Source organism: Euprymna scolopes, chromosome 17 (assembly GCF_053919585.1).
Source record: "Euprymna scolopes isolate OS-2025 chromosome 17, ASM5391958v1, whole genome shotgun sequence".
NCBI lineage: Eukaryota > Metazoa > Mollusca > Cephalopoda > Sepiida > Sepiolidae > Euprymna > Euprymna scolopes.
In genome coordinates, this window is record NC_136498.1 from 36,222,728 (window position 1) to 36,243,540 (window position 20,813).

The window sequence follows — 20,813 nt, forward strand, 5'->3', positions numbered from 1 at the left end:
ACGAATTTTCAAAAATGTATGTCACGCATTTTTATGTTTCCTGCTACTCTGGAATGAAATGAAATTACAAAACCAGAATCAGCAAAAAGTTTTAACAAAAACAAGTTTCTTCACCGAAAAAAAATTCAAACTATTTTCTTATTCCTTTATCTCTACGTCTCTGAACTTGACTGTTTCTCATATATATCGTTCGACATATGGTTTTGTTTGCATTGTCATAATATTTTTGTTCGCTTCTCTTATTGGCATGGGTTCATGTAAAAAAAAAATTCGAGACCGAGTTTCTATTGGTATAGGCTAGATGCGGTGTTGGAATCGGAATTGTGATTTTGTAATGTTATATTTTTTTATTATTGAAAATATAACCCGTAAATATATTTGGCCAGAGAATACTTGTGGAAAAAACCGCCAATGTTTAATTAAAGAAACTATAATAAGTTACATTAAGAAGAAATGAATGACGAATTACTAGGAGATTTGATTGTGAAATATTATCAGTATACGTATAATATTTATTTGCGTTTCTATAAAGAAGGAATAAAGTGATAACATTAACCCAGTAAATACAATGACAATGTGAATATTATATGCGACGCCCATGTCTGTTTTATTAGTCTAGTTGCTTCTATAGATCGAATCGCCTACATTAGGCAAAAAAAAAACATCGGTGCTATTGCATATAAGAGGATACGGTTAATTTTGAAGCTGATGTCTGGATATGTGATTTTATCATGAGATAAAATTTGATTGAAGCATATTTCTGAGTGTAAACTATACACATTAAAGAAATTTAAGAAAGATACATATATATTTCGGTGAAAGACTATACCCAGAGCGAGTTCCTTATTGATGAGTTTTTTTATTTAAACAACTTTCTTAATCAAAGATGAATTAATATTAAGAAAATTAGTATAAAGATATACACAGACATTCAGATCTGAAAAACCGATCAACCATAGACGAGCGTGAAAGGAGAGAGAGAGAAATTGCAGTAATGTTAAAATTGTAACACAATGATAATTTCATGTAATATAATGTTGAGTATATTTTTGTATGTTTGTTTTGTTATACTCTGCTTATTAAGACTGGAGTTATCTATAATATAAATCATACCTGTCTGTTTATATATATATATATATATATATATATATATATATATATATATATATATATAATGTTTATATGTCGTCTAAAATTTTCGACAAGGGATTTTCATGATATCGGTATCGTTTTAAAGCTCGACCCTTCGGACGAAAAGTATCGAAACATTGGCTAAAAACATTAATTCCCTCACCCTCTACTGGACATTTCTCTACAAAGAGGGGGGCACTTTTTTCGCCGATATTTTCGAAAGTCATCGCCTTTTATCGATTGACTAGCTTTAATTTAAACCTCTGCCACTTCTGGTTTGTCGATAGACGCAACGGTAAAACGTCACATTTTTTATCACGCTGTTTTCCTCCTTCGCCGTACGGGTTCGAGCCTTCCTGCCTACTACCATTTTATTTTTCTCAGCACACACCTCCAAACACCCAGACAACGACAGGGGTCGAGGCTAGTTAAATATATTTGAACTTCCTAAGAATGCAATCGAATATTGCACACCGAGTTGAGTAAATTATAAATTGAATCCTCTCTTAGAAATGTCAAGAAATAACATTCGAATATTCCCTGCGTTTACTTTCGGTATTTGTTAATTAGAATGCACGAAATACTTATATATATTTCAACTTAACGGTACTATGGGCATGGTATATGATTTGCTTCAGCACGGAGATATCTAATCATCAAAGTGTACGAGGATGTGCATATGAAGCCACTCGAATATAAATGCTCGCTGGTTGGATTCAATCTTTTCAAAAGCGCAGGTTATGCTGGGAAAATGTCTAATTGTATCAGCTACTCCAGTGAGCCGGAGGTCCACAACTACACACTTCACCACACTAAAAAGGCTGGGTCGTTTCCTTGAACACATGCCACATTTCCCAGGCGTTAGAACCTTTCCAATAATTCGATACTTTTACAGTTGGTTGAGCATGCAAATTAGGCAGAGAGGGTGAAAATGCTTGAAGCGTTTGCGTTAAAATAGCGGAGAATTTCAGAAAAGTACACACACTAGCTAGCCAATTGTGAGTGGAAAATATTAGAAAACGTTAACGTTTTATTGTTTTACTAGTAACATTCTTATTAATGAATTTTAATAATGTTAATAATATAAAAACTATTAAATACTACTACTAATAATAATAATAATAATAATAATAATAATAATAATACACAATATACTATAACAGATATCATCAATATATGAAATTAATTGAGGCGAAACAATATTATTTTTGCACCAACCTAATTGCAATGAAATAACAGATGACTAAGCTATCAAAACAAACTATAATATTACAATAGCTAAATTTATTATAAAAATACATATGTACCTAAGCATAATACAAACTATGATTTATGGCGATTTAATCAGCGTCTGGTAAAGAGGCCGCAGAACAATAAAGTTAAACTAAGTTCGAATTCATATCACTCTAAGAAATTAAGCACTTGCAAACATGTCATGGGAAGACAAATATTAATTATTTCCATAAACAAAGCAAATACAGATTTAAAAAAAAAACATACATATATCAAAAGTAAATAGATTAAAATAAGTACTTACCTTGAGAGGCTATGTAAGCTTTTGTTTTTTCGTAACCCTGCAAGATAAATTGAATAAAATGTATCATCATTTGTGAAATTAAGAGCCGATTATCTTTGGAAAATTACTCTTTTAAGAAATATCCACATCGAATACGAGAACGGTTTGCTTATTTTTGATTTATAATAATGTAAATGTAAATGTACGCAAATCATTTAATTTTAATCAGTTTTTATTTTGCCATTTGCACGTGGTTGTCGTCTTTCACTAAATTTATTATGAAATTATTCAAATATTCGATGTAATATATAAAATATAACCAATCTAATTATTTAAAGGGTACGTATGTATTTACTGACCCATGTTTCCGTGATATCGTCTCGGCATAATTCGGAAATTGCAGAATATGTCGAGCGCTTATCAAATTATGAAATGCATGAAAAAGAGCAATTATCATATGACAATTACAATGAAAATAACTGAAATAAATATATAAAGTAAACCTACAGTATGTTTCATGAATAAATAATAGTTTAATTTTTTTCAGAAAAAAAAAGTATTTTTGTAAAGTAGCAATATTTTCCTTGTAAGAAATGTTTTTGAGAACATCTTTTGCTATTTTGTTGTATTTTTCTAAACATATATTTTTAATGTAATTTTTATTTGAGAGAAGATTCTCTCTGTTCAGGGATCCTTTTTTCTGTAAAGATTACTGGTTAGTTTATTTCAAATTGAGTGTTTACAGTAAATTAAGTGCAACCAATGGCGGACAAAATAGGTTATCCTCTCCACATTTTTCGTAGTACGTAGAGCCAACGAAATTAAGATTATGCTTTTCAGTAAGGTGTTGAAATCGTTCTGATCAAAATGTTTTGTAGGCTTTCCAGCAGTCCAATACTAATGTTATTCTCAGCAGAAATAATTTATTATGGGAAGAGTAAGGAGGCCAACCTTACAGTTTAGTGCTGCCACCAGGAAATCCGTCCTATCGGTAGGCCCCATATATTCGGAAGTTTCAGAACTGTTTGAGGACCATCTTTAATTGTATTTTATAAGGATTTGAATGTAAGATATTACCCAAGCTCTCTAGATTCTTTTTGCCATCTATTAATTTATTTAAGTAATTAAATTGTTTGTGCGATTAAACGATTCCCTTCTACTGAGATTTTCATTGATTAACACACACAACGCGTTTGTAACGTTTTATAATCAATCGATTTTTCATTGGCTGAATATTTTCGCCATATTTCGTCTGTCTGCTTAAACTGCTGGAGTATCCTGAGACCAAATCTATAAGAAAACGGAGGAATAACTGAAGAGATACAATTTTAATCAATTCTGGGCAGATATTAATAAACTTTGAAGTTTTAACAAAATAAACGTAAGGAATTTTCACGTCATGAACTACAAATACAACAATTTTTCAAAAAGATTTCACAGAAATTATCATTTAGTTGTATACAACACTGGTAGTTTCTATTGTACGAACGCATGGACGCAACGCGGAAAAATGCGTTTTCCTTGTATTCACGCTGTCACATTACCCATAGCACAACTGATAACAATTATCATTACAATATTATCATAGTTTATTTTTTAACGTAGCATATTATTGTTTTATTGAAGATTTAAGAGATTTTTTGTTACCGTTACTTTTTTTTAACTGTAATCATTTTTACTCGTAATTGTATGTAAGTGGTTTAATTTAATGGATAAGAGAGATATGTTATTTCAAATTACTTTATCTGTAAAAACATCCCTGAGAAGAGAACAACTTTAAATACGTTATGGGTCGAATGTTTAGTCTCACATGGTTGATTAAAAAAGCACTTTTCTAAGTGTGTTCAATTCCATTGTACATAGCTTTTTTATATGTTTCTACGCTGATTTTATGAGTCTAGTCATATATATTCGTCTATTTCACCAGTGGTGTACAGAATCACATTCTGAATAGTGTAACAAAAATATAACTGCTATTTAAATTTAAAAAAATCTAAGTGACAGCCCAGCGTAACCTCGGTAAAACTGAAAGTAACGATATCACGTAACACCGTGGTAAAAAAAAATACAACAGTTCATGCAAAGAAAAACTGTGGTCACCGAGTGAGAACACACTCAGTGCACGTATATCAGCTATCAAGCTCTTTTTATGTATCCGTGTATCTTTTATTGTTTTCCTTTCGCAGGCAAGTGACTCTTATCTTTTTCCTCTAACTGTTATTTTCTGCTTAATAATGTTGTTTGTCAGTAACGCGGTTGACGTTGTACTCATTGGAACCAAACTCATTTGCGTCGGTTAGGTTCAGAAAAGTCAAGTGGTTGCCGTTGACACGTCAAGCACAATGACTTCCAATGACAGTGCGTGCAGTTGCGTGCTATAAAGTGATCGACACGTTTTAGGTGCAGGCCAGTTAACGGTGGTTACCACACCCAGATATATACCCTAGTATAACTAGAAACACACATGAGGATTTTGGAATAGACAGACGACTGGAGTCGAAGCTTGGTCGACAGTCGGACTTGAGTTAGTTTCGAGACCAGAAGGGTCAGAGAAAAAATACGTCGACGAAAAAGCAAGGAAGTTTAAGCCAACGATGCAAGGGATGCCAGGGTTCTCTCGTAGACGAAATAAAGAGATCTTTGCCAGAAAATCGACGTCATGTTTTCGTGTTGAATGCTCTTTACAAATCATCGACCAGTGATGGAAAGAATCGCAGCCCAAAAGATAAGAGGTAGCAAAAAAGGTATGGTGAACTCTTAACACATGTATATGCACACGTACACAAACACGCCCACACACACACACACATACACACACGCGCGCGCAGTTAAGAACTACATCAAGTAGATACACAACTTATGTGTCCTTCGACGTGTGTATACACACACGCCTGTATAAATATGCATAAACTGTATATAAAACTTGCATGTAATGAACTGGGCCAGATGTTCGCGGATGAGGTTGAAGAGACGATCACATAGAGTCTATATAAGAACACACCCACACACACGTTAAAGCAAGGCGCACATAGACACGGTTATGGAGCAGTTATATAAAAAAATGCAAGATACCGCATATCAATAATCCGATGTTTCTATCAATTTTACCGTAACAAGAAGTTTGGTTACCAAAGAAAATATATGTTTGTAACGTTGTATAGAGATTTCAGTAATGACAAATTCTGTTTTACCGAGGTTACGCTGGGCTGTCACTTAGATTTTTAAAATTTTAAATAACGGTTATATTTTGGTTACACTGTTCAAAATATGCTTTCTATCGAGAAATACCCCAATTTAATCGACGATTTTCAACTCTCAGAATCAACTATGACCCTGCGCAATACAACTGCACACTCAGTCTTTGGCATTTCATTAAGAATGTAATAGGTCATTGCTAATGGCCTTAACTATGAAAGATTAAGTCATTTTGTAGGCCAGAATATACTTCTTTTATTACGCTTGATTTTTAAAACCTTATCCAACCTTGTGCATCATCATCTCTATATGTGTGAATATGCATAATCTCATGCACATTTTCATTCGTCTAAAGATTGCTATAATCAAAGTTTTTCTCTTTTTACAAGTGGTTTTAACGTTTCCACCGGAATATAAAAATGTGGTTCATAGTAACGGGATAAAACGGATACAACATGTATATTAATAACGTAAAAAAAAAGTACTGTTCGTTTGGGGTTTTCCTTTTTTTATACATTTTACCATCGTTTTAATATTTCTCACCATCATATTAAAATGTGTTGCATAGTTCGATGATCAATCTGAAATAAATTGATCTTGCTTTCATTGAAAAGGAAAATAATAACGATGCCAGTTGTTTAAATTTGTTTATAATTAGTTAATTATCTATGTATACTGCTCTCGTAGTTAAAGTTAAATAAGTTAATATATTCTTTAATAATAGTTTAAAAAAGCTGAATAATGATACTAATTTAATGCGATAGAAAATAACTTTTAGAGAACATTATCCATAATATATCTGCATGTTACATATCTTAAGGATAAAAACTAATCGCTAATCAAAAGAAAAATATTAATTTATAAAATTCAAATTTTTGTAAGACTATTGTAGAAATTTCCGGTGACTTTACTCTGTACACTTGCTAATAATATAATCGTGGATATGTAGCGACTCGCTACAACTATTAAGTGACTGTACAAGCAACGTTTAAATGGCGGGTACAGTTGCTGTATACACACACGCTCGCGCGCAAAAATAACGAACCGTTATTCATTTCAATTTTCCCCGCGCATTTTGCAAAAATAAGTTCGTCCAGCAACGGCACAATTTCAAATACGCCCACACACTTTTCTCAAAACAACAAAAGTAAAAATAACATATTTTTGGCGGACGTAGTTGACAGCACCATCATGTGACACGACCAACCAATGAGAAAATTAAAAAGATTATCTTTTTTAACGATTTTCCAAAAGCCAGAATATCAGCAGAAACTATCACGTTTTGGAGTCGGTCTGGATTTTAAAAAGGGCATTTTGCGCCCAAATGAATCAGTCGACCAGAATGCAGCTTGCTGTAACATCATCATCATCGTCTCCGTCTGCGTGGACGTTATACACGAGCACGCTCGACAATTAATTCCTCCGCGTGGAGATGGACTAGTTACCATGATGGACTTTTTATCTTTACCCTTTTCTATCTCTCCGCTTAAATAAGCGAGGGACTTTTGTATTGTTAATTCTTCCTTAAAAAAACTGTTTTATTTTTTACATAAAAAAATGTAAGTGTTCACTTTTTCTCTCCAAATTTTAACACAAAAAAAGCATTTACCCAGTCAAGAAGAATTTCTTCATTTCACTCTACCCGACTGATGGACACTGTAAACAACATAAAAAATGGCAAATAAATTTACACTTTCTTTTTTTATGCCAAATCTGACTATTTTTATTTATTTTTCTAAAAAGTATTTTAAGGGAGCAGTCCGTCATTTTTGTCTGGCGACACTCACACCACTCGGTGGCCGATGAGTGGCGTGCAGCTCTCTTCATATATATTCAACAAATAAAATAATAGAAACGATGATAAAACGTATATTCGAAAAGCACTATTCTGTAATATATTGTCTTTCTGTAGAACATATGTAATTAGCATATATTTAAATGCAGAGTATGATTTGAATATATTTGCGTATTAATTTATGTATTATTGTAATAACGCGAACATATTGCATAATTCGCCGCTATCAATTACACCCGGCACACATAAAACTCATACATATTCAACAGTGTTAATAATCAGAATGTATTTATTATAGTTTACTGCATTAAAGTCAGGGGTCGATGTAAGAAGAACGAGGAATGTTTTAGAAAAATAAAATAAGAGAGCAAAAAAAAAAAAAAAGAAAAATAACAAAAAATACGAAGATAAATCTGAATCTCTATCTCTATTTCTTGTGTAATAGTTTTTATCATTTACATTTGCTATTGACGAAGGTGAAGCGAAATGAACAAACACCAAATTCAAAACCAACCTCTCTCTCTCCCTTCTTCCCTATTTCTCATTCTCTTTCTCTCTATATATATTTTTCTCTCTCTCTTTCTATATATGTATATATTATTCAATCATTTTTTATCTTCATCATATGCATGCTGTAAACATGTATATATTAATAATTGTCCACACAAAGCAGGTAAAATGTTTTTTTTTTCAAATATCTACAAATGTTACGCGAAAGCCAAGAAAGTGGGAAACATTACTGAATGCATTTCCGAAAACATGAATACTATGAAGAAGCTAACACACACACACACACACACACCCCATATATAAATATATATATATATATATATATATATATATATATATATATATATATATATATATATATATATATATATATATATATAGTTATAAAATATATATGGCGATTAAGCTACACTGAATATTCCGCGTTTCATCTACTCTAGGGTGGCTGAAACGCGGAATATTCAATGTGGCTTAATCGCCATATATTTTTTATAACTTACGTACTAGCTCTACCTACGTATTGAGCACTTTTGAAGTAAATACTTAAAGTTTACGCATGAATTTATACTTTCGTTAATTTTATGTGAGTAAATTAAGTATATATATATATATATATATATATATATATATATATATATATATATATATATATATATATATACTAAAATAATTTTCCAATTGACTAATATTAAGTTTTAACAGTTGGCTATTCATTACTTTTCAAAAGGTATCCATTACAGTGTTTTCGATTGCAATAAAAAAGTCTGCAGAATTATTTTATTGCTGCATATTTAAGCACGTACTCTTCATTAAAAATACTTATAAAAACGCAATTGTCGACAACATACAACAATTGTCGACAACATACACGGTTAATGTAACCAACACACATGTTGTCGTCCCTCCTCAGTTGCGAAGACTATGATCCTGCTGAATTTATTTTAACTTGTAATAAGTATTTTCGTATTTTATTTATTATTATTATTATTGTTCTATTTTTATTTTCATTTTCTTTAAAGTGTGTTTATCAAATTGTTCTTTTTTTACTATTCATCAAGTCCTGTTTTTACGTTATATTAGTTTTTATTTATATATTTTTTTCTAGTTAGAGAGTTCTTAGTAGTTTTCCTTAGATACAACACTTGAATTTGTTTATTTAGTCATGCATATATATATATATATATATATATATATATATATATATATATATGTATATATATACACATACACTACTGTTTCGCTGTATCACAGCTCATAAGTGCAGCTATATAGGCAACCAGCTCAAACCAGGATCGAAATTCGACTGCTCAGACGACACTCAAAGATTCTAACCATTACTCTAACCGACAGCTGGTGCGCGAGTAGTGAATTAACGATTTTTTGACATCTTCCGAAATACCTAAGCTCAATTTGTTTACACAAAGAGCATCGCTTCATACGTTAATGTAATTCGTGTATCTCTTCTCAATATGCTCAACTCAAGATGAGGAGAATTATAGTCATCCGCATACAGTAGTGTTTCGCTGTATCACAGCTCATCATTGCGGCTTGACAGGCAACTAGCCAGGATCAAAATTCGACTGCCCGTACGACAGTCAAGATTATATATATATATATATATATATATATATATATATATATATATATATATATATATATATCACAATCACAATGTGTATGTACCGCGCCGACTCGTCGAAACTTCCAGGTTAGTACCTGGGAACGTATTAATTCACTGGGAGAGATATGCCTCCAGTCATGCATCTAGGAGAAAGAAACTCTGATGCAAAAATCTACGTACTTCTTTATACCCTGTTCTGTGACAGTAATCTGCATCGACAAAGTAATAGCAGTAATACCAATCGTGTGGTTGGTTCTATAAAAACCTATAGTCATGAAGAAATCATCTGTGTTGATTTCCGATCATTTTAGTTGTTGAGGTAGAAGATCATATGTCGAAATCGAAGAGAAAGGCAATCATGTATATATATATATATATATATATATATATATATATATATATATATATATATATATATATATATATATATATATATATATTAGCATTCCAGCCCGGCGTTAACCGAGTGTTTGGAGGTGTATGATGTTGAGTAAAAGAAAACAAAAAAAACAGTCATTCTTTTAAAATTTGACCCCTATTATGACCCATAAACCTTTATTGTTTTGGGCTCAAACTAAGTTATTTAATTAGATCCATGTCCAAGGAAACTATATCTGAAATTTCAAGTGTTTAGACCCAAAATTGTCGAAGGAGTTCGGTAGAGTTCTCAAAGGTCAAATTGTTGAACTTTGACCTCTTAATCGCCAAATTTCTGGCCGAAAATCGATCACATCGATGTTTCTAAATCTCAGTACCCAGTATATCAAAGTTCGAGTCTGTAGGCTAAAAATTGATAAAGTTATTGCGTAGGGAAATGTACACAGATACATACACAGACACACACACGGACACTTTCACGTTTATATATATATATACTAGCATGGGTGCCCGGCGTTTCCCGGGTATTTGGAGGTGTATGTTCAGCAAACAAAAAAGCGGTCAATTTTTTTGTACTTTGGCCTCTATTATGACCCCTTAAAATTGATTGTTTTGGGGTCAACTCAAGTTATTAAGTTAAATCCATGCCCAAAGGAAGCTATATCTAAAATTTCAAGTGTTTATACCCAAAATTGTCGGACGAGTTTAGTAGAGTTCTCAATGGTCAACTCGTTGAACTTTGACCCCTTAATAGCTACATTTCTGACCGGAAATGGATTACAAAGATTTCCCCAATTCTTAGTACCCTGTATAGAAAATTTCCAGTCTGCAGACTGAAAATTGATAGAGTTATTGCGTAGGGAATTGTACACAGACAGACACACATACACACACAGACACGTCCACTTTTATAGATATATTGATAGATAGATTTAAATATATATTATTCTAGTATCTTTAATGCATGCTTTTCATTCAAAATTTAATAGTAAAAAAAAACATTTGGTTAAATCAACACTAACTTGGCTTTTGTATGTTTGGAATCATACTTTTATGACAATTCGTAAACAATAGTAGCATATACATTCTTTGCAATATGTAAACTACTTTACTATAAACTAACTTTATGTTTCAATAATAAGTTGATGTTATTTCTCGGTTTTTAATATGAGCCAAACTAGAAATCACTTAAAGTATTATATTTATTCATTATTCAAAGAAAAGCTTTATTACAAAACTAGTTATCAGTTTTATAATGAATATAATTGATTTAGCATAAATACTAGCTTTAAAAAAGTTATCGTAATTTCTCATCTTGCTACTATTTTATGTTAATATAAGTATTGCCTTTTCAATTACTGACACTGTATTTCGCGATGTTTCCACGATTTCTTTCGTAACCACTTCATTATCATTCAAGGTGGAAGTGCTAGAATTCTTCGCACAATTCATACACACAATTCTCTCATTTGATTATCTCCCATTTCTTCTCTACATATCTCTTTGATAGAATTCCTAAAGGGAATAGCAGCAAGTGCATTTCATATCAGTATTTAATTAACAGATATAAGTGAATTATTAAAAGACATTAAATGAAAACGTTCACCAATCGCATCGTTTAGATTTGATGCGGAATTTCCCCTGACTCCAAAAGTCGATGTGATATAGGAATAAACAGAATGGAAATCTACTTACGTCAATGTAGTTGGCATTTATGTAGTCATCATGAGGGTCATCATCAGCTTCTAATTTGACTCGAGTGTGATCGTCTGAAAGTAATATTGGCGACATAGTGTTGATAATAAAATAGAGTTATGCGTTTGGTTTCTTATAACACACCAAGAAAATAATACACGAAGAACAAACACTACTCTGCACTGACAGAAACAGTGCAAACAATTATATCCATTAATATTTTTATATTAATAATTGAATTTTATATACATGCATTTTTAATTGTGTTTTTTCTTCCTACAGCAAGGTTTCAACAGTTTAGGCCCTCGAATTTCTTCAATTCTATTGTGTCAAACTTAACAGATGTAGCAAGCACTATAACTGTTGTTTTATAAAAATTGAGGAAAACGAATATATATTTAACTTGAATATATATTTAACTTGCCAATCGATCATCTCAATCCTGATTATCAGAATAATCTTATGCAAATAAAGAGTATATATTATAAACAAATTTTAAAGTGAAAATATTAACGGACAAACTACGTGATAAGGATAATTTGTTTCACAAAGATCAGTTCTTAGAGTAAACATACAGCTTGACATTACTCAACCTCTCCATTAAATGAAATCCAGCAAAATTAGCTGACTTAATCTTAGGAGCTAATTAAAAATACATACATATATATATATATATATATATATATATATATATATATATATATATATATATATATATATATATATATATAATGTATTTATGTGTGTGTGCGTGTGTGTGTGTATATATATATATGTGTGTACATACATATGTGTGCATATATATATATATACGTGTGTTTGTTTATATATATATATATATTTATATATATATATATATATATATAAATATATATATATATATATATATATATATATATATATATATGGGGGTGGATGTGTTGTTTTGTTAGGTTTTTATGTCTAAATCTACGTAGGTAACAAATGATGTTCTACATATGTCAACTGTCTGATTTCCTCACAATGAATACGACCTTAGATTGAGTTAACAGTCCTATTTAAAAGGTTGTTCCATGTTTCTAAATATTAAATGCGTTTACAAAGCTCGATATAGGAGACATTTGATAATATTTGACGCATCTGGGCTTTGTGATTTTGGTCATGCATATGTTCAGAAAAAATCTCTAAATATGCCAAAAATACAGAAATAGATGTAAAGAAAAAATAACACATTATTTTCAAATTAGGGATTGACGTCTTCCGATTATCTACATTCTTTATGTAATACACACTTTATGCTCAATCCAGACATAAAAGTTTATTCAATATTTTACTCCTTAGTATTTATAAATTTTAAAATGATCAGAATGTAATATTATATTCAAAATACTGCATAGACGTGTGTAATAAAAATTGCCTCGAACTAACAATGACTTAGAAAGAATAAAGTTCCGAGAGTTGAAAAAGCAAATCCATTCACACCATAGTAAGATTCTATTAATTCTTCGTTTGCTTTATTCGAGCATGACCATAATAATGAACTTATTTTAAGGTATTTAACTACATGTTATAAATAAATCTCCTAAATAATGAAAAAGATACAAACTAAGAAAATACAAAAAAAAACAAAAAAAAACAGTTAAGACAATTTCTACTATCTATGCTAAAATGTACTCTGCAAGACAGAATTACAAAAAAAGTTGAAGATTAGCACAGCCAAAACGTGCGAATATAAGAACAAATATTAACAAAATGATAATTCATAGGCAAATAATACAAATGTAAAGAAGACGTCTCAAAACATCGTATAATCAATTGTTACTGTTCAAACTTACATACATTCTTCAAAAGGAATTAGATATACTAACATATAAACGTATATGTTATTCCAAATAATTATATATTTATTGTGTATATTTAATTGAGATAATTATCAATTCTCTCGTATTTCAATATAATGCTTATAAACTTATTTTAACACAACAACATTATTAATATATTTCTTCCTTTGCGTTCATTAAGTTTTTACTATACTCTCAATAAAACATTTGCATAATCCACTTGAAAATGTAAATGCCGGTAATCAACAAATTAGTCTCGTTTCAATAATACACTAATAGGCAGGTTTTAAGACAGCTTGGGTGAGAAAACGAAACGATATTAAGAAAAATAGTTAAACACTAATTAAGTGATTATGATCTTTAAAATGTTTTCCTCGGATATGCATGTCTCACAATAACTACATTGCGTTATTTGTAAAGTTTCATACTGATCTATTTCTATTAAGAATTCATATTTTCCTGTATATTTTTCCATTTAAATGCAATTCACTGTGTTTTCTTTTGGTTTAACGTATAAAACATTACAAAAGTGTCGCGTATTTTCTTGATAGTATTTTCATGGAAAAGCACATTATTTAAACAGTATTGTAAGCTATGTTATCTACTGGTAAACACTACTGCTATACTGTGTTCCATGCAGAAGTTTACCTATATTATTAGAAAAAATATGAACTTCTTGTTTACATTTATGGTCATATTTGCGGTTGGATAGCCAGATTGAATTATAATTCAACTCACAAGTAACATTATGATCGCCACATATGCGACGCAATAGATATTTCATGGTGTATGGCTATTGGCGAGAGGAAAGCGTGTCTTAATAGGCGACAAATAAGGCATTGTAATCTGTCTTAGATATTATAATGATGTGAATGAAATGGTGAGACCATTTATGTGGTCGCATCGAGGAGTAGTGAGGTACATCTTTAAACGATTACGTTCAGTTTTACTCAAACATGGACTGATAGAAACTCTCTATCTGTCAAAAATAATTTGTAATAAGTACCGAATTACACTGCTTTGGACGCGCCCGGTTTAGATCTTTTCAGTAATAATGTCGGAATAGATATTTCCACCATTCCTATTATCCCCCAGCTCATCCCAAACCTATTGACTACTCAACCTTACACAAAGCTTCACGTGAAAACCGATGAAAATAATGTATGCCCAAAATATGTACTCTAAAAATATGCTGTGATCGATTTATTATCGCTTCGCCGTGGAACATCACTTTTTTCATAATTAGGAAAATAAAAACAATACATCTATGGATAAATACTTAGGGATTACTAATCTATCTGTAGAAAACTCCAAAGTAGCACCAGTCCTAATAGCAATATTGATGTCGGTACTTTCACGTAGCAATGCCACTACACACAACCAATGACTGCTCCTTAAAAATCGCGCAGATTATATAGATTATAGATTTACTATAGGGAAAACGCATGAGTCCTATCAGATCTCAAGTATTTCACACACACACACACACACACACACACACACACATATATATATATATATTAAAGGATGATTGTGCTAAAGATTTGCAAAATATTTTGCAAAATTCACGAATATATTTAAATAAAAACATTCAATGACATAAACCAAAGTAATATATCCATCTCAATTATTTTATTTTACCTGCATTGTATGTGTGTACCATTAAATATGTACTCTAAAAATAAATAGGAAAAACTCACTCGTAAAGAACTTAAGTCTAGAATTTGTATTATGATGTCAATATTATATGTGAAAACATTTTTCGGTAATGTACACAATTCATCAACTTTGTACTCGTTATTACAAATATAATCCATTTTATAAGAGTAAAACTTTCACGATAGTATAATCAACGCTGTCCGAAGGTATTTATCTTTCTATTACTGCGAGAAGATGTGACACAAGTGTCGGAACGTTGAGTTGAAGAGCCAGTGTATAAAAGAATGAGTATACTGATCTGAAAAATACTGCGCAGCGTCGCCAACATTCTCTGGTTGGGGTAGTTCAGGCAGTTTGCAACAAACTATCCTTTCTCAAACAAAGAAAGGTGAAGCCTCGAATGGTAGGTCCCATAGAATTGTACACGACAAGCAAAAATATCAGTCAACTGGTCAAAACATTTTGAAATGACCTAAACTGTTGATTTGGGGATCGGGGGAAAATATAACATTACCTGAACGACAAGTGTGTTCATAAAGAGAGGCGTGTTGAAAAGTTCAGTAATTGGTTGGAGTAAAATACTGCGTCTGAGGTGTGGTGGATATCGTCAATATTATGTAGGTAAGGAGACGATAATCAAATTTCTTAAGTATTAATATTTTTTAGAATAAAATGGGAGTGATGCTTAATTGAACAAAAACATGAATTGTATAATTTGGTTATGTTGATTATTTTTTTTTTATTGCCATACAACCTTGTCAAAAAGATTAAACGCTAATAAGATCCCAGGCAGGTGCCACAACATGTGCGTGCCATCTAATCTTTTTTTTATATAGGAATCACTTCACATTAATAAAAAATGTTAGTCATCTATGATATTAAAATGGTTTCTCATTAAATCAGCATTTCGCTAATAGATTACCTATCTATTATCACAAGAAATACGATCAAAATATTAGTGATAAATATACGGTAGCGTCCAAAACTAAGGGACAACATTTTAAAACCGAATATTTGTTATTTGTCCCTTACGTTCGGACGTTCCTATTTTGTAAATAAATAAATGTCATAATTCGTTTTGTATCCTTTGCAAAGGATTCAAATTTTAGTATGTTTTTATGAATGAGAACGACTACCAGTTGTCAAAATTTCAGTTTCTCACGCTGGTTATTTCTAACAAATATTAGGTTTTTAAATTTTGGCCCTTAGTTTGGGACGCTACTGTAGTTTAATTACACGTATTAATAAACCATTCAAACACGGTTAGTAAGCAAAAATTAAATTGAATAACACTATTTTATTTATCTTGTGTATCTTAAACTGAACATTTTTAAAGCTTTATAAAAATTATAATTTTAACTTATATACATAATTATAATAATAAATAAATATGTATTATTGAGCTTTAATAGTGTATTTGCGTTTGAATCAAATATGGAGGAAGGAATGCTATCTTCTTAACACATCTTCTGTACTAATATATGAAAAAATACATTTTTAAACTAAATCATGGCAAAATTATTGGAATATACGAAAGTAAAAATCGTAGTATCTCTTATAATGATATGCTTTTTTTCTAAAAAAAAAAAAATGAGACCATGCATCACGTGAAAACTACTCGGAAGTATACATAGAATATGAACTCGCATCAAAGCATCGGAATAATTTTCCAACTGATAAAGATCTCAAACTAATTTCAAAGAACAATAACGTGGGAATATATATGTTGGCAATTACTTGATAACATACTACAGTAATAGCTATATATATCACAAATAACATTCGGTACAATAGCTTTGCAGGCCTGACTTTCAAAGAGCGTTTAGGTCATAAGATTTGTACACTTCATAAGCTAATTATCCTCGATTACTGATTTTTCTCGCATCTTAGCGTTTTTGTTTAAATCTAAGGGAAAAATGTTATTACGGTAACCGTACACTTCTTACTCATTACGTGTGTATGAAGCTTTCTGGCTTTTAGAATTACAATTAATCCCATCGCATGTGCATTATTGATAGTTTTATTAAATCTTTGTAAAATAAACCGTTGTTAACACAAATAATGTATTAAGAGGAAGAAACACCGTCTTCATATTTATTCATTCATTTGTGGACGGTTGCCCTCATCTTTACATTTTTTTTCACGGCGTTTCGGCCATTCATTGGATCTTCGTCAGGTGGTTAACCGTGACAGGATAGGCATGCTGAATCTCTTAACTGTTTTCTCAGTAATTACTGTCTATAAAGATAAGTATAACAGACGGCAAATAAATAAATAAAATATACAAACTAGTCATATCAAAGAATTTCAATAATCAAATAATATATCATTCGGTACGGACCTGGCAATAGAAGATCAGATAATAATAACAAAAATAATCTCGGATTCATTAGATCAAAACATCCACCCTTGACCGACCTTGGGATCCTTGGCGCAGTGGATAGAGGCGTTCAATATCTACGGCTCTAGGTGAGCATGCCCTAAAGATAGCGGTTCTAATCCTACCTAAAGAGACGACAACAAATATGGCCAAGGATACGACAACAAATATGGAAGGCAGTAATTACTGAAGATACAGTTAAGATATTCAGGCTTCCTTTCCCGTCGTGTTTAATCACCTGATGAACCATCGTAAAGCAACAAGTATAAATAAATGAATAAATAATCAAATCACTCATCGAAAAATAATTCCACTAATTAAATAAACACCATTTTTTTGCACTCCTGGAAGCACTAGTTTCTCGGATTTTGTCAACTGCATCAAAAAAAAAATCCAACATAGAACAAAATGTATTTCTAAAAGAAAAGATCGAGTCATGTGACGAAGTATTAGAATCTGTCTAAATGTTACAAATAATATGTTTACTGTATTTTTCACATATATAAACAAAAACGCATATAAAACAGACGAATACTTACAAGCAACGATGTTTCCATACCGATTTTTCACTTTGTTTTCAGATTTTTTAGCTACGTCGCATTTTGCCGTAAGTCCGGCTGGAATTAACTGGAAAATAAGAAATTTTAGGAAAAATAAGATAGACGTTTACGCAAGTAACAAAATATTAAAATATATGATTAATAAACAATTTCTTCTATACAACGTATTATTTTTCTGACATTCCCGAACGATATGTGTTCTTTTAAGGAATCCGAAAAATGTAGATATTCCGAACAATTAAATCATGTTTTCTCTATCGTGGCGCAATAGAAATATGAACTGATCATTTAAGATTGAATGCATCGCTCTTTATTATTGATTGAAACTGATATTTAATATATTTAATTATGTAGAGTTTCGCTTCGCATATGCTGATATATTTATATATAAAAAAAGGAATAGAAATCCAAAATGAATAATTCTCCACAATCAACCAAACAACATGTTTCTGTTTTTATCGAACCAAACATATTAAAGACATCAATAGCATTTACAACACATCCTTTGAAATAATGGGCATAATAATTTCAATATATATATATATATATATATATATATATATAAATATATATATATATATATATATATATATATATATATAAGAAGCAATATATAATAAAGCAATATACAAATATACAGAAAAGTATAATAATTAGCCAGGCGTAGAGGTCGAATCACAGGGATTAGACAAAAACACTCAGTGATCGATCTTGCTACCTGACTAGGGCGATGAACGCCGTTTTCCCCACTCTCGACACATCGCATCCCTCTAAACTGGACACTTGGGAGTGCTTGAATGCCATAATGCTAGTGCAAGTAGATTGGGTTGACCAGCGTCTGATAGGTTGAGGGTACCTGACTGTTGTGCCCTAACTCTTTGATAGCGTTTAGAGCGGCTGATTCATCAACAGTTAAATAATATCGGTATGTTTGCAGTGTCATGACGCGCATGGAATGGGACCCTGTACTCATCCATTTTCGGCTATCCTGATGTCACAATGCTAGTAAAGGAAAGGTCAACTTATGGTCTACTTGTGTTGCATGTCTGGTATTCTGCATAACCACTTGTTCAGCACCCCTCACCTAAACTGAAAGTGCAATCTAAAATTACGCTTAAACCAGGACACAACCCAAACAAAAGCAAATTGCCTCCTCCCTTGAGGCTTGCATTTACGAACATCCGTGGACTAAGAACTAATTTAAATGATGTTGAAGCATTTCTCCTTACAAATACCCCGGGCATTTTAGCACTAAGTGAGACATACCTACACTCCTCCATCCCCTCTAACTACCATAACATGCCCGGATATCTCCCCCTCTGTTGTAAGGACACCGACAGACATATGCACAGGCTTGGAGTCTATATTCCAAACTCTCTCCCCTTGACTAGGAAACAAAACAAGAATCAGATGATCAAACCTTTATGCGCTTTAGACTTAACATGCAACATAGATAGAGCACTTCAATGTCCACCACAACTGGCTTAGATTTCTACTTACAGACGCACAGCACATAGTTCTCGCATAACACATATTTCTCTCTATCCTATTCCCTATCACAGACGGTTCCGTTTCCAACTCGTTTCCCAGACCAGCAAAAGCAACACGCATCACTTCTAGGTTTGTTTCTGGCCATAGTTTCCGATGATTGTGTTACGAACGCCCACATGCCACGCGGGAACGCTGAGCATGCAGTGATAATGGTTGACATCACCCTAAACTCTAGAGCAAAAACTGAAGAGCCATTGCTCAAAACAACGAGATATTATGATACGGCTGACTGGGAAGCCATCAGGGATCTCATCAGAGGCGCCCCATGGCGAAATATCTTTTCACTTCATGCTGCACAGTGCGCAACTGACACCACTGAATGGTTCAAAACGGCAATTGATGTGCATGTTGCCACGCGGAAATTTTATAGCAATCCCACCCTCCCTAATAGTTAACTTCTAATTGTGCAGCTGCCATTGCGCAAAGGCAGCAGGCGGACCGCAGATTTAACCGACATAATTCTAGTTCAAACAAACAGAGTATATAGAAGCCAGAAGTAACTGCAAGAAGGAAATAGAGACAGCTAAATGAGAATTTACTAAAACCACAAAAAATGCATCGAAGCACAGAAATTTGAACCCGTGACATCTGGAAAATCTACAAAAGTGTAGTAAATAATGGGCAATCAACAATTCCCCCACTATCCAACAACCAGGAAGTTTTTTTTTCTCAGCAACCTCGGAGGGTAACATGCTTGCCAGTCGGTTTGCCTCCAACTCCACACTGAACCCAACTAACCACCTCCTCCCTGACTTTCCTTCGCGGACAGACGCCACACTGAACGATCTGAAAATCACCCCATCACAGGTCCATGCCATCATAAAAACCTTGATACTTCAAAAGCATATAGACCTGATCTCATCTCGGCTGTGCTATTAAAAAAGTGTTCCACAGAAGTAGTCCCAGTTCTCTCCAAACTACACAACAAATGCCTTAAGGAATCTTGCTTTCCTGTCTGCTGGAAGCTCCTTTTGTGGTACCAGTTTTCACGAATTCTGGCGA

At 32.2% G+C, this 20,813-nt stretch overlaps 1 protein-coding gene across 12 annotated transcripts in view; it reads right to left on the reverse strand.

The window, feature by feature from the left end:
- LOC145296730 (receptor-type tyrosine-protein phosphatase T-like) overlaps window positions 1–20,813 on the reverse strand; it is a 934,355-nt gene that overhangs the window by 175,666 nt on the left and 737,876 nt on the right. For all 12 annotated transcript variants that reach the window (XM_080142749.1, XM_080142743.1, XM_080142746.1 and 9 more), the window contains 3 exons: window positions 18,240–18,327; window positions 11,842–11,915; window positions 2,669–2,705 (listed from right to left, as the gene is read on the reverse strand). In XM_080142749.1, coding sequence (XP_079998875.1) covers window positions 2,669–2,705; window positions 11,842–11,915; window positions 18,240–18,327 — 199 coding nt within the window. The remainder of the gene's footprint in view (window positions 1–2,668; window positions 2,706–11,841; window positions 11,916–18,239; window positions 18,328–20,813) is intronic.